Consider the following 20,449-nt stretch of genomic DNA (forward strand, 5'->3'; position numbering starts at 1 on the left):
CTAAATTTTTATATACAGTGTGTGGTAATGGTCATGATTTATTTTATTTTATTTTTTTTTGACTTAAGGATATCACATTGTTCCAGCACCACTTAGTGAAAAAGACTGTCCCAACTCTCTTGAACGGACTTGGGTCCTTTGTTGAAAATTAATTGACCATACATGTGTGTTCTATTTCTGGACTCTTTATTCTGTCTCACTGATGTATATTTCTAAGTTGACAATAATACCACAATGTCTTGATTACTGTAGCTTTCTAGTAATTCTTAAAATAAGGTAGTCCTGAAACTTGCTCTGCTTTCCCAAAATTGCTTTGGCTTTTCTTCAGGTCTACTGTGTTTCCATTTCAATTTTAGAACAAGTTTGTTCATTTCATTTTGTTTTTAAGATTTTACTTATTTATTCATGAGAGACACAGAGAGAGAGGCAGAGACACAGGCAGAGGGAGAAGCAGGCTCCCTGCAGGGAGTGTGGTGTGGGACTCAATCCCAGGTCTCCAGGATCATGACCTGAGTCAAAGGCAAATGCTCAACTACCGAGCCACACAGGTGCCCCAAGTTTGTCAATTTCAATTAAAAAAAAATAAAGAAAGCCTTCTGGGATTTTGCATGGGACTGCTTTGAACCTACAGAAGAATATGGGGAACACTCACACCTTAGTAATAGTTAAGTCTTTGGATAGATCGATATGGTCCATCTTTCCATTTATGCAGTCGCTCTCCAATTTCTTTCAGCAATGTTTTATGGTTTTCACCGAACATGTTTGGCACATATTTCATTTCATTTTTCAAGCATTTCATTTTTTACACTTTTGCATGAAGATAATTTGTTATAGCTTTTTGGAAATATAGTTGACATACAATAAACTGGATCTATTTAAAGTGCATAATTTTATGTTTTAATATCTGTATACACCAGTAAAATCATCATCCCAGTTAAGATAACGAACATCTCCATTTCCCCTAGTTTTGTTGCCCCTTTGTTATTCTTCCCTCTTGCCCTTCACAGCTTGACCTTCCCTATTCCTATGCCAGGCAACCACTGATCTTTCAATCACTAAACATTAATTTGCATTTTCTAGAATTTCATGTTAATGGAATCATAAAATATATTCTTTTCCATCTTGCTTCATTCACTCAGCATTATTTTTAAATACATGCATGTTGTTGTATGTCTCCATAGCTCATTCATATTTATTACTGAGTATTATTCTATTGTATAGATATACCAGGATTATTCATTCAAATTTGATAGACACTGGGTGCTTTTCCTCCAGTTTCCAGCTATCACAAATAAAAACTGCTATGAATATTGGTGTATAAGTATTGTGTATACATATTCTCTTATTTCTCTAGGGTAAATCTCTATGAGAAGAATGGTGGGGCCATATGGTAGATGTATGCTTAACATTTTTTTTTAATTTTTATTTATTTATGATAGTCACATAGAAGAGAGAGAGAGAGAGAGGCAGAGACACAGGCAGAGGGAGAAACAGGATCCATGCACCAGGAGCCCGACGTGGGATTCGATCCTGGGTCTCCAGGATCGCGCCCTGGGCCAAAGGCAGGCGCTAAACCACTGCGCCACCCAGGGATCCCTATGCTTAACATTTTAAACTCCAAACTGTTTTCCAAAATGGCTGGATCAAGATTACGGATCATGGGAGAGTACATAGGCAGGCCAGAATAACTTATTTCATATCTCTCATATGCATTCTGGGAATAAAAATTTGTTTATTCATCAAATATTATGGAGTAACCCTGAAAGGAATAAACTGGATTAGTCATGGACGATATAGCAATGAACAAGACAGCCATGATTCCTGCCTTTGTGGGGCTTACATCATAGAAGAAAAGCAGACACTAAACAATATACTTCACAATTAATTATTTGCTTACAAAGAGGCAGAGAGTGCTCTGAACCTAACCTAGTCTGGGAACTCTCTGAAAGCTTCCTTGAGATAGCAACATTTGAGCTGAGTACTGAAGGATGAGTAGCAATTAACAAGAGAGAATCCTAATACTCTGTGCTAAATACAAGAAAGTAGCTCTGGTTCCAACATAACTCCCCTAAGATGTAAATTTTTGTTAACAGATTTGTTTATTTACTTAATCAGTCAGGCTCCTCCCAATTCCTGCATGAAATAGTCTTAGGCTTTGGAAAAAAAAAAAAAAACAGGATTCAGGAGCACCATCATCTTCTGTCTTCTGACTCAACACAAAAATGGGTATCCTCTCTAGAACAGAAATGTCCCCTCTGAAGAATGGAAACAACAAACCACCTTTCTCATGAACCATGGTGGAATCTTGAGGGGAATCGCAAGACTAATCATAGTAGCTGCAATTGTAGCAGTTACTGATACAACGTCTTATAAAATGTCTTGTTAAGTGCAGAGCACACTGCCCACCACATAGAAAGTACAGTTTCTGAGCATTTTCCTTCCATGTGGGAGGCACTGTGTAACTTTCTAATGTACATAATAACCTAATGAAGTCACTATCATTACTGCCACTTCATATAAGAATAAACTATCACCCAGAAAGATTAAATAACTTGTCTGTGGTCGTTAACTGGTCAGTGAAAGAGTAGAAGGCCCAGAGCTTTCCTAACATTGTCCATTAATTACTATGCAAGAAATAACTTTTACAAAATTACCCTAAAGCACCAATAGTAGGGATGTCTGAGAAACCTATTTGTTTACCTTACCCAAGATAATTCTGTGAAAGACAACAGATATGCTCCTGGCTCTTAGTGTGAATTTTGCAAACCTATGGTCTCTGACAGGATAAAACCCTCCAGGGAGACAGGGGAGACAGTATAGTGTAGACACACTGGAACCTACATTCCAACTCTTCCACTCATTAGTTGTGTGACTGCAGGCAAGATATCTAGCTTTGCTACACCTTAGTAAAGAAGGAGAAAATAATAAACATCTTGCAGGTTTGGGAAAAGATCGTTAAGTAATGTCTGTAAACAGCCAAAACATTCACTGGAATATGGAGGGTAGTTATGAAAGTTTTCCTTACACAGGATCTTGAGAAGATTAATGGAGATGAGGTGTTTTCTTGCCCACCATTCCTCTGATATGCAATTACTTCCTTCAAGGTGACGTGGAATCAAACACAGAACATCAGAGGAAAGAGGGGAAGAGGCGTGAAATAAACTCAAGATTGAAAGAAATCCCAGAAAAAAAAAAAAAAAGAAAGAAAGAAAGAAATCCCAGGTTTCAATATACCTGAGTATCAAGGTTTCAACTCAAGGTCGAAAGGAATACATTAGTCTATCTTTCTTTTACTAGACATCATTTAGTCCAATTGAAAACATTGAAGAGGGAGCACTCTGTCCATCTTGGTTATATCATTCCAAATGTTCCCTTTTCCACCTCCCTTTTACCACAAAAATAAACAGGTAAGTATAGTCCAAAGCCACTATATGCAACAAACAGAGAAAACACTGGCAGAAAAAATTGGTCTTTTTGCCAGAGTTGGCTAGAGAAACAAGTAGGTAATTGGCTTTCTTAAAAAATGGGAATGATGGTGTGCTAAAAATCATCCAATACCCTAGATGTGATCATGTAAAAGATAACTCTGTGAATGAGAATAAACCCAAAAAGATGATGTATGTTTTATTAGACACTCTCACACCTTTCGTTGGCCAGTAACTACACTGACCAACTGTGTCTCACATCAGCCTAGTTCACAACAATTTCTTTTACAGTCAAATGGAGCTACATTAAAAAAACAACAATAACAAACCAGAAACTTGGTGGTGACGATGGTGAGGGGGATTCCTGTTTCTTTCCCCTCAAAATCCACCTTTATTTTAAGGGTTAGAAAATAAATTTCTCTCTCTTTTTTTAAAAGATTGATTTATTTGAGAGAGAGTGTGTGTGCAAGGGGGGAGAGGGACCAAGAGGAGAGGGAGAGAATCCCAAGTGGACTCCCTAAGCACAGAGCCCAACGTAGGGCTAGATCCCACAATCCTCAGATCATGACCTAAGCTGAAACCAAGAGTCAGACGCTCAACCGAGTCGCCGAGGCGCCCCCCCAAAATAAACTTTTATAATAAATATAGAATACACAAAATGTATTCATTTAGTAAAATCTGAGTACCAAAGGGCTTCATAAAATACAACTTCATTATCTGTCTTTTAATGAAATCTGAGTACCCAATGGTTTCATATAATACAATTTCATGATTTATTAGAACCTCAAAGTCAGCAAACTCTGAGTCAGCCAGAGAAAATGGCTGCCCCTCTCTCAGGGGCAGGACGAGTGAAGGGGACAGATTTCACCACTTTCCCCCGTGCTGGCTGAGGCTAATTGATGCATACTCTCTGTTCTGCTTGGGTCCCAGGCCTCTGCCTGCCGCCGCCATCAGGCCTCTCCCGCACATCCTCCCTGACAGAGCTCATCAATTCCTATTGCCTCTCACCAGGCCTCGGCTCTGGCACTTTCCCCTGGGGAGACCTTTACTGGTCTCCATACTTAACCCCTGAACCCAGCCTCATCCATCAGCCACACTGAATGAACGGTGATAGAGAATGTTTCTCCCTGAAGACAGGCGGCCAGCCTCTCCACTTAAACCTCAGAGAGAAAGCCATCAACCGGGTCTGCTTTCTGTTGGTTAGTGCCGCCAGCTTCTTCGCTTACTGACGTTTTTATTGTTGCAGTGCCCAGCTGCTTGAGTCAGGGGAAGCACTCTTCAAGGAGACATCAATTAAGTGCTCGTTACATGCTATAGATGCTCTTTTGAAAACATCCCCTGGGGCTCTCCTTGGGAGTTCCCAAAACGAGTGGAGGGCACAGTTGTCATTCTGGAAGAGGGTTTCCCCCAAGTTTTAAAGAACAGCTTCATAACCCACGCTCCTATGCCGCACCTTTAGACTCTACTAGGATTTAGAAACTATAACTTTAGAGAACGTCACAGAATACTCTTCATCAGGAAAGACAAGCAACACTAGGCAAGAAATATCAACTATGTAAATAGACCGTTTGAAACCTCCTTACCTCATAACCAAACTGCAGCTCGTCAGAGGTCAGCATGATGATATCATCATCGATAGCCAGGACAGCCTCCGTCTCGATTTCATCATATGGGAAGAAACGGTTACTCAGCTTGTTTTCAGCAGTCCTCACAACTTTCAATGGAACCCGGATTTTGGGCCAGAGAGAATCTAGGGGAAGGATGGGGAACAGGATGAGGCATGTATTACTCTTCTAACTCCTGTGAGGAGATGAAATGGTAAAAGCACATCACATATGAGACGAAACTTCCTTCAGTGGCTCCCATTAAATCTACACGTATGACTGTTCAAGGGGGTGTTCTTACAAAGGCACTGTTATAAAATTTGGTAAGTATTTCTGTCCTAAGTCCTTGCAACACTTCTAATTCTCAATACTATCTTCACCAGAATGCACAAATGGCTTCAACTCACAACTGAGACAGAGAAGCCAAAAGACTTGCCCAAGATCATGACAACAACAAGAGGGCAGGAGTCCACACAGTCTCATTCTCAGGCTCATGGTTTAGTATCACAGCTCTGCACCTCCCCAAACTACCTTCAGTGAGGTACACTCCAGCTCAAGACATGCCTCCGCTCTGCTGGCAATTACAAAGCATGTACTCTAGATGTCCGCCCCAGTGTGCCAACCTCCACAATGCAATCACAGATACCAATGCTGCTCAAATCCACCCCTCAAAAACGGTCTCCTTGTACAATGTAGGTTTCTTAACTTATAGCACGTTATCCCCTCAACAGCCCCTTCTCTCTGATTCACTGGAATTGGTTTCTCATCACGAACAATTTACAGAGTAAATATCAAATTTCTACGTCCAATTATGTGGGATTTTTCTAGTATACTGAAGAAACGCCAACCCATGACTTGCCTTACATTTTTTCCCATTCTACTTTGAAATGATTGAAGTGATTCAACCGCAGGTTCCTTATTTTAAAATGTTGCATTTAGCACAGCATGAAATTAGTACCTCTTCAGTACAGTACCCTTGTCCATAAACGTCAGGGTTCTTTACAGAGGATAGTTTGTTCTTCACACAACATTTGTCAAATGATGACGGGAAAGCTAGGTATCAGACTGCTTCCAAGAAGCCCATCGTGTAATTGTGGAAAGATCTAGTTTGCCTGAGTCTTGCAGCCCCAAAATGCCTGTGGCCATCCCAAAGTCACAATACTGAAGAGAAGTATGGGGAGGGAGAGTCAGAAAGGAAAAGGCTGTCTGTACTGCCTGCAGATGAAATATCTTACTTCTGTCTATTTTATAGTATATCCAAGGAACACATTGTTGGGACGCCACCAGGGTCCCGGAAAAAGCCTGCATAAATGGAGGCCCTGTAATTAAGACATTCTGTCTTAAATAAGCACAGAGCCTAAAACAGAGGTCAACTCCAAAAGAAGCATGTTTGGAAAAAAAAAGATGGAACACCAAAGAAATAATCCTAGGGGCCTTTTAATCAATAACCGTAGTTAATTATAGTTTCATCCCTGGCTCGAGGAGCATAATTAATCAATAGCTTTGGAATAAGGTAGATAGGGACAGGACTCGAGACTGAAGACTATGTCCCATGTTACCTATGGGGTGTCAGCAAGTCCCTCTCACTGTCTTCTAAGAATAAACGGAGTGGGGGAGGGCCTTTATTAAGCAACTAATATATGGCACACACTTTGTGGATGCAATGTTATCCAATCCTCCTGACAACCTCCTGGGGCAGGAATTATTGACAAAGCAGTAGTTACAAGGCTCTGAGAGATTAAGTAATTTGGCAGGGGTTACAGAGCTACTAAATGATAAGGCCAGCGATTGAATCTAAGTCTGTTTAGCATCAAAGGCCAAACAGAACATGTACCATCTACTGCAGTGTGAAGACCTCATGCTTCTCTAGACCTGGGGCAAAACAATGAAGCTCAACAGGTTTTCCAGCAGTCATCCTTATTCTTGTTTGCTTCCCCTCCTCTTCCAGATAAATGCAACCCTTGGCCATAAGTCTACTTTCCAAAGTCTTATGAAACATAAATTGTAATATCTAAAACGCAAGAGGTTATAGCTCCACCTACTACACTAGACCACCAGTTCTCAAACTTTCTGGTGTCAGGATTTCTATATGCTCTTAAAAATTGTTGAGAACCCCAAAGAAGCTTTCTCTGGGATATGCGCGCACTCACACACACATACACAATTTATTTGTATGAGAAATTAAAACTGAGGTAATTTTAAAACACAAGAATACACAAGCACATCCCACTAGCCAATAGAGTGATGTAGCCCATGTCATGTAGCCTCTGGAAACTTCTGACCCCTTGTGAAAGGATAAAGAGTGGGGAGTGGAGAGGACTTGGCATTACCATGAGGATAATTTCAACTTCAAAGGCCCCCTGAAAGGTACTCATGGATGTCCAGAGGTCCCTGAACCACACTTTGAAAGGTTTTGTGTTCAGAGTTAGGTATGGTAAGATGGGAAAAGTTCCAAGAAGCTGGAAAACAGGTGGGGGGAGTTATAAGGACAGTACAGGTACTTGAATCCAGGATTTCTACAGAATGTTTAAGGAGATTAATGGCGCCAGTTTTCAATGTATTGCCTCTCAGCTTCAATTTCACCCATCACTGCCCTGTTTCTCATACTAGAACTAGATCCAGTAAATATTTGCCCTCCACCAACTAGCTTGACATTAGGCTTTGCCAGTAGAGGGTGCTGGAGGGACACTTGGGAAGGAAGGGGGTGCTTTTCTTCCTGGTTCAGGAGTGCCTCTTTAACTTCTTGCTCCTACAGTACTTGACCAGAAGATAGGCAGCAGGGGCACTTCTCTCTACCAAGTTTAAGTGGCATCCTCAGGGCAGTTCTGTGAAAGGTCCTGCAGACACCACCAAGAGCAACTAGCTGAGCTCCTTCCCATGGGTGGTTCCCAGGGAGCTCCACCGAAGCCTTCAATTTTCCAGCAAGCTCAAGAACGTGCCCGGGTAGCTAGCTTCCTGTTGAATTTTGTGGGTACTGAAGGGGGGTGGTTAAGTTTGTTTGCCAGAGTTGGCCTGTGGCACCTCAGCAAACTTCACTATGCAGTGGGCTACAGTCACATGCTGTCCAACACAGTCTGAAACTCAGAGCTAGCTGAGGAAGGGACATTCCCAAATTTATTTCCTGCTGTCTTTACAGTTTATACCCCTTAGTCACCAATCACCTGTTACCAGTTAATAATTGTTTCCATTAAACCTTTATTGTTCTGGTTACTGTGTGGTTTCTGTCTCCTACCTAGGCCTTGACTAACACACAGGGTATCAGGAGGGCTATTAGATGATAGGGGAATTTTTCTCTATGACATATCTCTCAAGTTAGAACCATGACCAATGGCTGGGTGGAAGTTACAGGACAACTAATTTAGACTCAAAATAGGCAAGAATCTTCTGATGGAGGGATGCCCAGCTGGCCCAGAGGAGCATGTGATGCTAGGTCTCCAGGTTATGAGTTCAAGCCCCATGTTGGGCGTAGAGATTACTTAAAATAAATAGGGGAGCCTGGGTGGCTCAGTTTGTTGAGTGTCCAACTCTTGATTTCAACTCAGGTCATGATTTCAGGGTCGTGAGATCAAGCACCACATTGGGCTCTATGCTCAGTGGCGAGTCTGCTTGAGGATCCCCCCCCCTCCCCACCCCGCCTCTCACCCTGCTTGTGCACATACTCGCTCTCAAATAAACATTTAAAAATAAACAAATAAAAATGTTTTTAAAAAGAATCTTCTGATGGAGAAACAGATAAAATGAAATGATGAAATGCCTTTATCAATTTATTTTTTTTTTTAATTTATGATAGTCACAGAGAGAGAGAGAGACGGGCAGAGACACAGGCAGAGGGAGAAGCAGGCTCCATGCAGGGAGCCCGACGTGGGATTAGATCCTGGGTCTCCAGGATCGCGCCCTGGGCCAAAGGCAGGCGCCAAACCACTGCGCCACCCAGGGATCCCGCCTTTATCAATTTAATGTGTGCTTTTACTTGAAATGTACTAACTTAGGTCAGATTTCTACTTGACATCATATGAGAGACCAAATAGGACGCCTCTGAGGTCCAGGATTTCATGAGGCTGTAATATATCATAGAAAGAACAGTTTTTAGGAAGAGCTTTGAATCCCAGGTGTAGTCCTTACTAGCCATGGGGTCTTGAACGAGTGAATCACTTTTAACCTGTTTCTTCAACTATGAAGATAGAATAGTAACGCTATCTTCCCATGGCTGACTGTGAGAATGAACACGAACATGAATGCACTTAGCATGCACTTAGAATGCACTTAGCCTGGCCCAGAGGAGACATCCACTAAATGTCAGCAGTACCTTCCTTTGAACATTTGTGTCTATTTACTGAACCAATGGACTTCTAAACCTTAGGTGTAAGGGTGGCAAAAGTGGTACATGTTAGATCTGGCACATTACTCTGATGATCCAGTGGCATGCCCCCAGCTAGTACCTTCCATATCCACTTTCACATAAACAGGATCCCTGCCAATAACCTTCTAGAACTGAGACAATGGAACTCACAAATGAAACAAAAGAACCTGGAACCTTTTCCATGTTAACCTCACAAAGTAACAAACAGCTCTTCTTTTTGCAATATAAATACAGAAAACAGGCTAGCTGCTTTAGTTAAGTGTGAACATTCCTCTACCCTGGATGGGATTTGGACTTTCACTTGGCAAGTGGATACAGCATGTTCAAACCACAAATGGGTTTTCCACAGTTGTTACCTATACCCAAAGAATTACCTGCGACAATCAATATCCACAGAGAACTAACTTGGCCCTGCCCTATAAAGTCTTTGATAGGGAAGTTTTAGAATGATGAAGACCAAAAAGGATGGCATGGGGTGAAGAAGGAAATGTGAGTTCTGAGGTAGGCCTGGGTAGCCAAAAGCCAGGGCAAAAGCAGTCTCCATCTCAATGGTCAGCTGCACCATCATTACCACAAGACAGCCCTCTAAATAGAATTTCCAGTTTTTTGTTTTCACATTTTCAAATAAAATAGGCCTCCAAGAAAGGGAACTACCATTCTCTCAGGCTTTAGCATTCCTTCTGTGGAGAACAGAAATCAAATTACTGTAATTACTGCCTGCCCTAAAGCAGGTAATACCGATTGTTTAAAAACTTAGGACAGAAGCATGCGGTGAGAAAGAAAAATATGGGTGAGAAAAAAGAACTTTTTTCCCCCCTTCCATTAGTGTTTTCAGAAGAACAGATTTACTTTTCTGTCTCTGAGTCCCTGACAAGACCTAGTTCTACATAATCCCAAATCAGAGAACAGACAAACACGATGATTTTCCTACCACTAAATGGTAATTTAAGTGGATACAGTGGGCCTTCCTGTAAGGGGCATGAGCTCTGGATCCACAGAGAGCTGTGTTCATTTCTGGCTCTGCCATTTGCAGCTCTGTGATTCAGGCAAATTACACAACTAATCAGGGTTTCATTTTTTATAAATGAGAATGAGAACAGCTTCCTTGCAGGTCTGTCATAAGGATGTGATAATATGTATAAAGAATTTAGTACAGTTCTATTCCTGGGATTTAAAAGGTATATAATACATGGTGATAAAAACATCATTTCATCTTTATCTTCATAAAAGAGTTCTTGTAAAGCTTGTAAAGCCTTATGGCCTTCACTTCTCTCCTGACAACCTGAGGAGGTGTACACAGAAAGCTGTGAGGTAGCCCCTTTAGGGTGTGGAAGGACATAGTTCATAGCCAGAGACCTTCAGGCTCTAATTCCATTGCTGAGGCCAAATGGGGTCTCTTTTCCCTTACTCCTTCTAAATTCTAAGTGAAATTCTAAATTCTAAATGTATTCAAACTAAAACAGCATAGCCTTGTACCCTGTGTCTCATCCTGTGAATCTGTAGCTAGCAAAATAAAAATGTCACCTTCCATCCACACAACGTAGTCTGAAAAACGGGTTTTTTTAAACACATTGCCGAATTTATGAAAAACAAACAGCTGAGCCAGGTGACCTGATAACTTCACAGTTAGGAACTTTAGCCTAGCTTGAAGGAGAAAAAGAACTCCTTGTGTTAAGGATTTTTTTTAAAATGTGTATTGATTAACGGTTTGCTCCATGTTGGATGCCAAGAAAGATGTGAGCAAAGAGAATTTTTCCTCCAACTTGGCAAAGGTACTATAAAATTATCAGGTTGACTGCAGATGACCTCACACCCATCCTGGCAATCACTGTCACAAACACAACCACAGATCAATAAAATAAATGGCCAGATTATCTCCATACAAACCTTGAGCTCACCTTAGGAGTGCTCAAGCTGCTTGGTGTACGGAGGGTCCACATGACCTTAATTCCTCATAGTCCCTGAATTCAGCTCAAAAGAAGGCAGCTGTTGCTTCTACTGCTCTGTTGCCTCCTCTGGAATGACCATCCTGACACATTCAGCCCAGGCCATCCTGCCTGCTAACAACTATGAAAGTCATAATCTGAAGCTAGGGAGCTCCTGAGGTCAATTCAAATTTAACCCTGAAATCAGCTAAAACAGAAGGCTGAGTTAAACCTATATGAGATGTACAATGTAATAGCTTCCTTCACAGGGAGGCCGGGGGCCAAGCCAAACAACCTCTATATCCATCAAGTTTGGAAATTGAAGAGTTGGGGAGGAGGAAAGCACTGGCTTGCCTTTTTTTTTCTGACAGAGCTCAAAACCAATGTGACGAAAGCTCACTGGAAATTTCTATTGCCTAGTCTAAGTATTTACTTAAACTTCAAACCCAGCAATTTAGACTTAAATGTAACCAAAAAGAAAAAAAGCATTTGGTTGGAGAGTGAAAAAAAGGCGTTGGGGGGGGGGCGGGGGGTGGTCTCTGCCTGCATGAACCCTCCCAGCAGCAGACATATTCACCACAATATTTATTTTAGTAAATGTAGAGAAAGTGAAAAACATCACTTTTGCCTCTAATATTTCAAAGCCTTGGACTTACTTTTTAAAAAATATATATGTGTTACTAATGCCATACATACAGATTCAGATGGCTTTGCTGGCATGAGGGCCAGAGCTGACAGCCCCATTTACCAACTGAACAAACACCCCACAGAAGATTAAACATGGTTCATGCTCTCCCCAAACAACCACATTGCCAGAGCCTGAGCATAGACTTAAAAACCACTGTTAGAAAAAAAAGCTGGTTCAGTCTCTAAACGTGTCAAAACTGGGGCCTCGTCAGTTGAGGGCTCGCTTTCCTCCCTGGAGCCAAAATATTTCAAAAATAAACTAAGCTCCTGGTCATAAAATTAACCACTACATTTTAGCAGGGTCTACCAAAAATTAAAACTGAACACCCAGCTCCAAAACCTAGGTTCGTGCTACTGCTCTGTTACATCAGTGTCTGGGCTTTGACCAAGAAGGTAGAACATGGTTTTTCCCTTCTCACCGTCTGCGATGATACTCGCCCCAAAGAAGTGACTTGAATTCACAATAAATCATTCACCTGAAGCCTGAAGTGGCTAACCAAGGTTTCGAAGGAAGGAGAAGCCTCTTTTGCATGTAGCTCCAGAATCTGCATCTGTGCCTATCTGGGCGGGTGGGGTGCTGATAGGCTCCCTCTGAAAGCTGGCGGCCCCTGTACCTGGGAATAAACGCTTGAGTGTGAGTGCAGCACAAAGCAGTGAGCTATTCCAGATCTGAAGAGGGATACGCAGCCTTCCTTCTCAAAACACGACTCATTCTTTTTACGGGAGACACTACAGAGCAGCACCAAACCATCTGATTCACTTCCCTCCGAGCAAGCTGGCCAAGGCCCTCTCTGTGGCCCTCTCCATGGCCTTCTCCGTGGCCCTCCCCATGGGCCTCCCTGCACAGCTCCTGTTTATCGCTGCCTTTCCTTTCCTTCCCGTCCAGTTCTTCCTTCTCCTCTGTTCCTTATTTTCCTTCTACCCCTTTCCTTCTCCTTTTTTGAGAGTCAAATAAATGAAACAAACAAACAAAAACCCAGAAAATGAGATGCTGGGAGGAAAACAAACTTGGCATAAAAAGATACTTAACAAGAAAAAGTACTGCTCTCTGGAGCGTAAAACAGGACTTTCATTTAAAGCAGCCATTTTGTTTACTCAAACTATGGCTCCCTAAATAGAGAACGCATATGACTCCCTCAGAGAACAAACATTTTCCCACTAAGGAAAATTTCTTAAACATCTCAGGAGGAACTAAAGAATTTTCTAGGGGCAAACTCTGATTTGTCTACAGAAAATGTTCTTTTCCCTGCCTAAACTCAGAGACCCACTACTGCCAGTCTCCAAGGTCGACTATCCTGACTTCAGTATTACCAATGAAAAGGGAACAGCCATAAAAAGTGCAGATACTACTGTCAGGTAATAAACTAGACCTTATCGGTGACAGTGGTGCACATTACAAACTTCAAACTCATTCCTTGCTCTAATCCATCAGAAACTTCCTGGCTTTAATAGGCTATAAAGGGCAGGAGCTTTGAAGTCCCTGGGATTAGGATCAGTAATAGACAGACTGAATGAGAAACTAAATGCAGGTGGAACATACTCTATGCGTCCTGAATGAAAAACAAATCCAATTAATCAAACAGTCCTCAACCCTAGCTGCCAGCGCCAGCCAGCAGCTTACAGGGGTGGCCAAGGCAAGGGACAAAGCGATTAAGGATGAACCAATGGGAACCTGAGTGAGCACTCACTTTAAGGAACAGATTCGAAGCCTGAACAGGGCATCTTCCGCTGACTATCCTAATTAGAAGTGAGGCCATCCTCTTTTTTTTTTTTTTTTTTTTAAGAAAAGTGCAGTATCAGAGCTGAGATAAGGAAAGAGAAAACTAATGCCTTTTAAACTGAGTTTTCCTATAAACAAATCAGCTGAGATGGCTGAGGGAAGCGGAGATCTGTTTTCCCAAGGCTGCTGGCCTTTGATCCCACTGATTCCTAAGCTCTCAAACACTTGTGGCTATAGCACATGCCATGGGCTTGGAGTTAAATGGGCCACCCTAGAACAAGAATGAGATGACTGAGAAAACTGGGGTCACACTGCCTCAGAAATGGGATTGTTGTTGACAAAGGAGGAAAATTCATTTAAACCTAAGGACGCAAATAATTTGGCCATCCAAAATCGATCCAGCTGAGAGTTGCACTAACACCCAAACCAGGCCTTTCCTGAACATATCATTTTCCCACTCTTCTTACCTTCTGGAGGATTTTTATTCTGGTTATTCCAGACGACTAGCAGCTTGGATAGACTGGGCACCTTGGACACCTCAGTGATGACCCGGAAGAGGCTCTCCACTCGGTCATAGGTGAGGACAATGGCAGTGAAACCTTGCGACTGTGGTGGGATCAATGGGAGGAAGAGCGGGTTGCTCACACTGCCCCACTTCTGCAAGGCAACAGAGTAGTGGGGGTTAGAGAAGGATCTAGTAACAATGGGGCTGATCTCTTTTTCACCGCTGTCAATAAATTAGAACATGGGAGATTTGGTGGCTTTTACCATGACAAACCCAAGAACTAAAGCAATTATTCCAAGTCTTCTGTTCCCCAAACTTTAGCTCTGAGGCCACTAAAACAGCAGCAGAGACTTTCTGTAGCTGAGAAGAGATTTTTAGTTAAACACAGCAAATTAAACACGTACACTGATCTCCAATCTCCCTCAAGCCCACTCAAGTTACAGTAGATACAAAATACAAGTGCACAATGACAGTGAAATGAGAGAAAATACAACACCAGATGAGCAGTATCGATGGGCTTCAGAAAGATGGGGAGGGACAAGAGAAATGGCAGCAGTAGGGCAGGAAAATGAGGGCAAGAGCGAAGCTACCACACAGAGGGGGCCCACAAAGAAAATAAGTCCAAAGTGTTGAATGTCACAAAGGCTCATAATAAATAAACTCAGTGGGAACCTAGTGGGGTAAGAGGAGGGGCAGGGTTGAAAACAGGAAGACTGGTTAAAAGTATGTAGAAGGAGCAAAAGAGACCCAGATCTACAAATCTCCCCTTCAACCAGCCACTCCGCCAGAAACCTCTTCTTGTTGCCCATCCCTGCCAGTGGAAGGAGGTATATCCTCTGAGGACCTGAAGCTCTGGATATGGAAACATGGCCAGAGCAGAGAGGACAATGCAGGTGAAAGTCTACATTCTAAATGATGAGCCACCCAGCCTTCTTCCCCTCCAGGTCCCCAAACGCTGGCAGCCACATGGCTAGCTGGCCCTTCCACTCTCTAACAGTGAAGCCTTCCAGGTAGGAGGCTCACCCTCACACATAGAGCTGTTTTCTGATCAGGTTCTCAGTGCTTCCTTGGTAATCATGAACAGATCCTAGAATCAATCATTTCAAGAACATCTTCAGGACAATGACAAAAACCAAATGGACATATAGAAAAGAAGGAACTCAGAGGAAACAAAGACAATAGAAGGAGCAGAAGGAAATTAAAACAACATCAACAACAAATTATATCCTCAGGAAGAGAATTTTTCATCCATGAAATAAGAATAAACTGCTATTTTTATTTTAAAAGATCTGTCAAAGAATAGGAAAGAACTCTTGGACATTAAAAATATGATAGCTTAATTAAAAAAAATTGAAAGGAAAAGGTAATATATTCCAGTCTCATGAACAAAAAGGCAAGATGAAAAATGGAAGGGAGAAGATGAGAAAACCCAGGAGGTCCAACATCCACCTAATAGGAGGTTCCTGAAAAAGAAGACAAAGAACATAGAAGAAATAAGACTATCAAAGAAATTAAATAAATTCTTAGGACAGAATATAGAAGAGACATGAATTTTCAGATTGAAAGGGCCCAATAAGTAATTAGCACATTGAATCTGAAAAAAAAAAAAAAAGACAAAAGCAAAATAAAACCTATCAAAGCACATCACTTCTGACACTGGGAAGAAAGAGTGAGAACATATAAAATGCAAAAATCTAGGCAATGAGTTCTCAACATGAGTTCACTCTACATTCTTGCAACTTCTCTGTAATTCTGAAATTTTCTCAAAATCAGGTATAAAAAGTAATGAAGGAAATTCAATTTCTTTGCTACCATTAAAACATTAAGTAACTTTTAATGCAGTAATACAAGCAAAAATACTTTTGTACTGATAAGATTGTTAAAACATTGTTATATTTTAAACAGCTTTTTTGAGATATAATTCATATAATATACAATCTTCTCATTTAAAGCAGAAAATGGTTTTTGGTATATGACATTTCTTTTAAACTATAGTAAAAACAACACGAAACCTGCATTTTAGCCATTTTTAAGTGTATAGTTCAGTGGCATTAATTATATTCACATTGGTAGGTTATTATGTGAAAAGCCCAGGACCGAACTTCAGCTCTGCCAGAAGGTGGCTAAACATGAAATGTCCTGCCTGTTATTCTGGCTGCTTATTCTCTTGTCCTCTGGGATTCCCAAGGTCCCCCATCAACTTCACCCTTATCACTGATGGACACCCATCACCACGTAGAGGACAACAGCTGTTTGCCAGATGGAACAGTGTGGGACAGGAAATGTACACAAACACATGGAATCCACATGGGATGGGAACTCAAGAGACTGAATGGGATTCCAGGAGTCCTAATGTAATCAGGATATTAAAGCCAAAATGTCCACAACAGGCCATAATTAGATTTCACAGCCATGAGACACAATAAGATAGGCTGTCTTCTCAGTGCTGACTTTCTGGTTCCATGACCTCACACTTTGACTTTAAGCTGCAGTCTCAGGAATGCACCTAGATTTTAGCACTGGTGCCTTAGCATCTTATCACATCTGTAGGAACCCCTTTTAGTTTTCTACTGCAAATCTTATTCTATATTCCTGATCCTTATGGAAATGAAAGTCAGCAAGTAGCCCTGTGCTCCAGACACAATTAATCTTGAACCCACACGGCATCTCACCATCATCATCCCAATCCACTCATTTACTCCTCCCAAAACGATACTCTCTTCTGCTTGAAAAACACCATGTTAAATGGAAAAGACACAAAAATAGAGTTTTTGAGGATGGGTGTTAAATACTGCAATGTGTGTGAAAGCTTTACTGAGCACTGACTAACTGTCAGACACCGGGCTATACAAGCAATCTCTCATCTGAGCCTCACAACAACCCCTAAGCCAGATACAGTTACTCTCATTTTACACATGATGAAAGTCTAGGGTTGAAAACACTGAATGATGTCTAATCATTTGCTTTACCAGTCAAAAAAAAGAAAGGGAGGGAGAGAGGGAAGAGTGAATGATGTTATGATGTTCAAGGTCTGGCTTCAGAACACCCAATGATGAAGGCCCATGGCCCTTCCTCACACCCTCCTACTCTGAGTCCAAGGCAGGATCAGCATTTTATAGAATCTGGAAACTGGAACTGTGGGGAATGCTAGAGTTTATTATTTCTAACTCTTCTCTGAGACAAAAATGCTGGAAGTTCTTTATCTTTGATAATCACATATGGGCCAATAAGATAGAGCCCACCCTAAACACTACGATTTCAGAAAGTATGTGTACTAAAACACACCAAATACATAACATTGACACAAAGGAAACACATAAATTAAAAAAGGTAAATACACCTCTAACACAGAAGGAAAAACTATTAAAACTCCAACAAAATGGGGTCTGTTCTTTGGGAGAAGTGGGGAATGCCAACACACTCAAATGCCTGGATGACATTAAAAGGAGGAGAAAGTTCCCTGAGAGATGCGAAGCTGGGTTTCAGAAAACGAATCCCATGGAATTTAAACACAGGCACCCCCTGAAGGGCATCACAGCTCTGATTTCAAGGCCTTGCCAGGAGAAGGAACCAGACTCTCTGGCAAGAGGACCGATTTGGTCTCATCCCATTTGCCAGCTCCATTCGGGAAATGGATGACTGTGGAAGAGGAGGAGGAGAGGTAGGAAGGGGTGGGTGGGAAGCAGACAGTCACTTGTCCTGGTGCTCAGTTTTTCCATACTACTCACTTGCATACCAGATAGGGCTGAAAACTGGGGAATCAGAAAAGACAGTGTAAGGGGGAGAGAGAGCAGGCAAACGAGCATAACAACAAGGTCTGAAATTCTACCAACACTTCTCCATAAAATACAGATGTTGAGATTTACACAGACGTAACACAGAAGCTGTGTTATTTCCTAGGACACAGGCGTGGTGCTTTACTGTAGGATATGCTGACAGGGTTGAGGCAAATGACTTCAAAACAGGAGTTGGCCTACTTGGGGGTCAGTTTGGGAATCACGTGTCCTTAACATGAATCTAGGCTCTTTAACTTATTCAGCTGTACGATCTGGGCAAGGCGCTTAACCTCTCTTGTACCTCAGTTTCCATAATTGTGATAATGCTACTACTTTTCCAGGTATGATAAATAATAATGATAATAATACTTTCTAATAATGTTAATTATTAACACTTTTAAATTATTATTTCTTAACAACCCATGGGTTGTTAATGAAAGTAAAGGGTTAATACATGTAAAGTACCTCACACTACAAGCATTCGATAAATGGTAGGCAATGGTGGATCTTGTGGGAGTAATCGTTTTTCTGGGCTTTACTTTCCAAGTTCCTACAAGTGGGATGGCAATTGTGAGGTCTCTTCCAGCAACAAGTCTAAATGAAATCCTTCTTCCTTTCTACATTGACCTTATAATGCTTTAGGGTCCTAATTTATCTGGATTCTCTACCTCTACTTCCTCTCCAAATACACTGTTTTTTATTTTCACAATTTCCTCTTTTCCTTCCTAGTCTTTATATTTTATCCTGAAAGCTCCATGAAAGCAAGAGCCATAACTGTTATAACAGTTAGTACCCAGCCAGTGCCTAGCACTACTCAATAAAAACTTGTTTAAAATGAGAAAGTTAAACCCAAATGACCCAGGTCATGTTCTTTCTGCCCTCTTTATGTATGAGTGTAGACAGGAGATGTACACTCAAATGACTGATATCATGAGTGCTGAAATAATTTCCAACTTAGTTCATTTTAAAGCACTTACCGAGAATCTTATTGTGCCAACTATTCTGAAGAAGTGCAGGATGAGGATATTTAACAGAGTTTGATTCTAGGCCCCGCCATTTACTAATTTTGTGATGTGTAAAGCTACTCCTGTATTAATTTCCTCATATGTAAAGTGGGAACCATGATGGTTCCTATCTCCTAAGGTGATAATGACAAAATGAGATCTGGCACATAAGTAATGAGCCAAGGGCTCAGCTCAGCACAGAGCTGTATGAACTGTAGCTTAAAACAAACACAAAAAAGTCCAGTTCTCCCCATTCGTATTCTTCTTACCTGCCAAAACACTGGCATCAGCAATTCAACAATCATCCCTACCAATGGTATTTCTGGTGCTCATTCACTCAGTCAGCATTTCCTGAGCACATACTATACACCTAGAAGAGTGTTACAGATGCCAAGACAAACACAGGCCTTCCCCTCAACGTGTTCATAATCTGGTGGGGAGGACAGCTAAGTAGAATAACCAGTACTGTCACAAGGTATTCAAGTCCCTTGGGAATATAAAGGTCTACACGGTGGTCTCTACTTCCCTGGAGGAGACGAGAAGGGGACCACTGCGTGGTCGGCAAGAGTAAGCAGGCGAGTGCTCCCAGCAAACTGAGCAGCCCTGCTTAGAGGGGCTCACAGGACAAGGAGAGAAGGAAGGAGACTGGAAATGAGAGGGACCGGCCAGGCAGGCCAACTGCCACAGCATAAAAGCCTTGAATGAGGGAAGGTTCTTTAAGTCACATGATTAGCTTTGTGATCAGTTCTTTCTCGTAACTTTCTTTCCCTGATTACTGTTTTACTGTTAAGTGATCATGGCTACCTTTAAGTTCTATTTCAAAAGGTCAGAAATAGGAAATGCTGATCTGCAACTAGGCTTCTGTGCCAATTGCCTTTTCCCTCCTCAAACATAATCCCATTTGCCTTTGGAGCACAGTGACAGCGTGGAGAAAGGCAGCTTTAATTGGGGTATGTGCCTTCACACAGACACTCCACTCCACTGGGCTAAGGTCAACAAACTAACCCCCAGAGAAAAAAACTTAGTGGAGAAGGACATTTCAAAAACAGCATTTAGTCACCTCTGAAATACCTTTAAGAACTGACCCCCTGCTGGCTGACCAAAGAGAGTGTCTACAGTCTGGGACCTCTTGACCCCACTTTCTGCAGGAAATCAAGCAAATTTAAACCTCCATAATTTACTCAAGACTCTAACTTCTGCCAGGGAAAAGGCAAACAATGCTGGCAATTAACTGTTGCCTGATTAGATCTCCATCATGGCAAGATAGGGCATGAAACCAGGCACCCAGCCTGGTGACCTGAAAAAAAAGGCAAAGCCCACCCCACCTATTACACCCAAACTGTCCGAATCTTGGTTATCAATAATACCACTTTCAAATCTACCCAGTGAAGCTGTTCACTCAAAGATGGGAGGAGAAGTGTGTATCATTCTGACAGAGCACTG

At 41.7% G+C, this 20,449-nt stretch overlaps 1 protein-coding gene across 2 annotated transcripts in view; it reads right to left on the reverse strand.

The window, feature by feature from the left end:
* EXT2 (exostosin glycosyltransferase 2) overlaps window positions 1-20,449 on the reverse strand; it is a 156,639-nt gene that overhangs the window by 47,305 nt on the left and 88,885 nt on the right. For both annotated transcript variants that reach the window (XM_049096248.1, XM_025451939.3), the window contains exons 9-10: window positions 14,189-14,378; window positions 5,009-5,175 (exon numbers count right to left, since the gene is read on the reverse strand). In XM_049096248.1, coding sequence (XP_048952205.1) covers window positions 5,009-5,175; window positions 14,189-14,378 — 357 coding nt within the window. The remainder of the gene's footprint in view (window positions 1-5,008; window positions 5,176-14,188; window positions 14,379-20,449) is intronic.

Source organism: Canis lupus, chromosome 18, assembly GCF_003254725.2.
Source record: "Canis lupus dingo isolate Sandy chromosome 18, ASM325472v2, whole genome shotgun sequence".
Classification (NCBI taxonomy): Eukaryota; Metazoa; Chordata; class Mammalia; order Carnivora; family Canidae; genus Canis; species Canis lupus.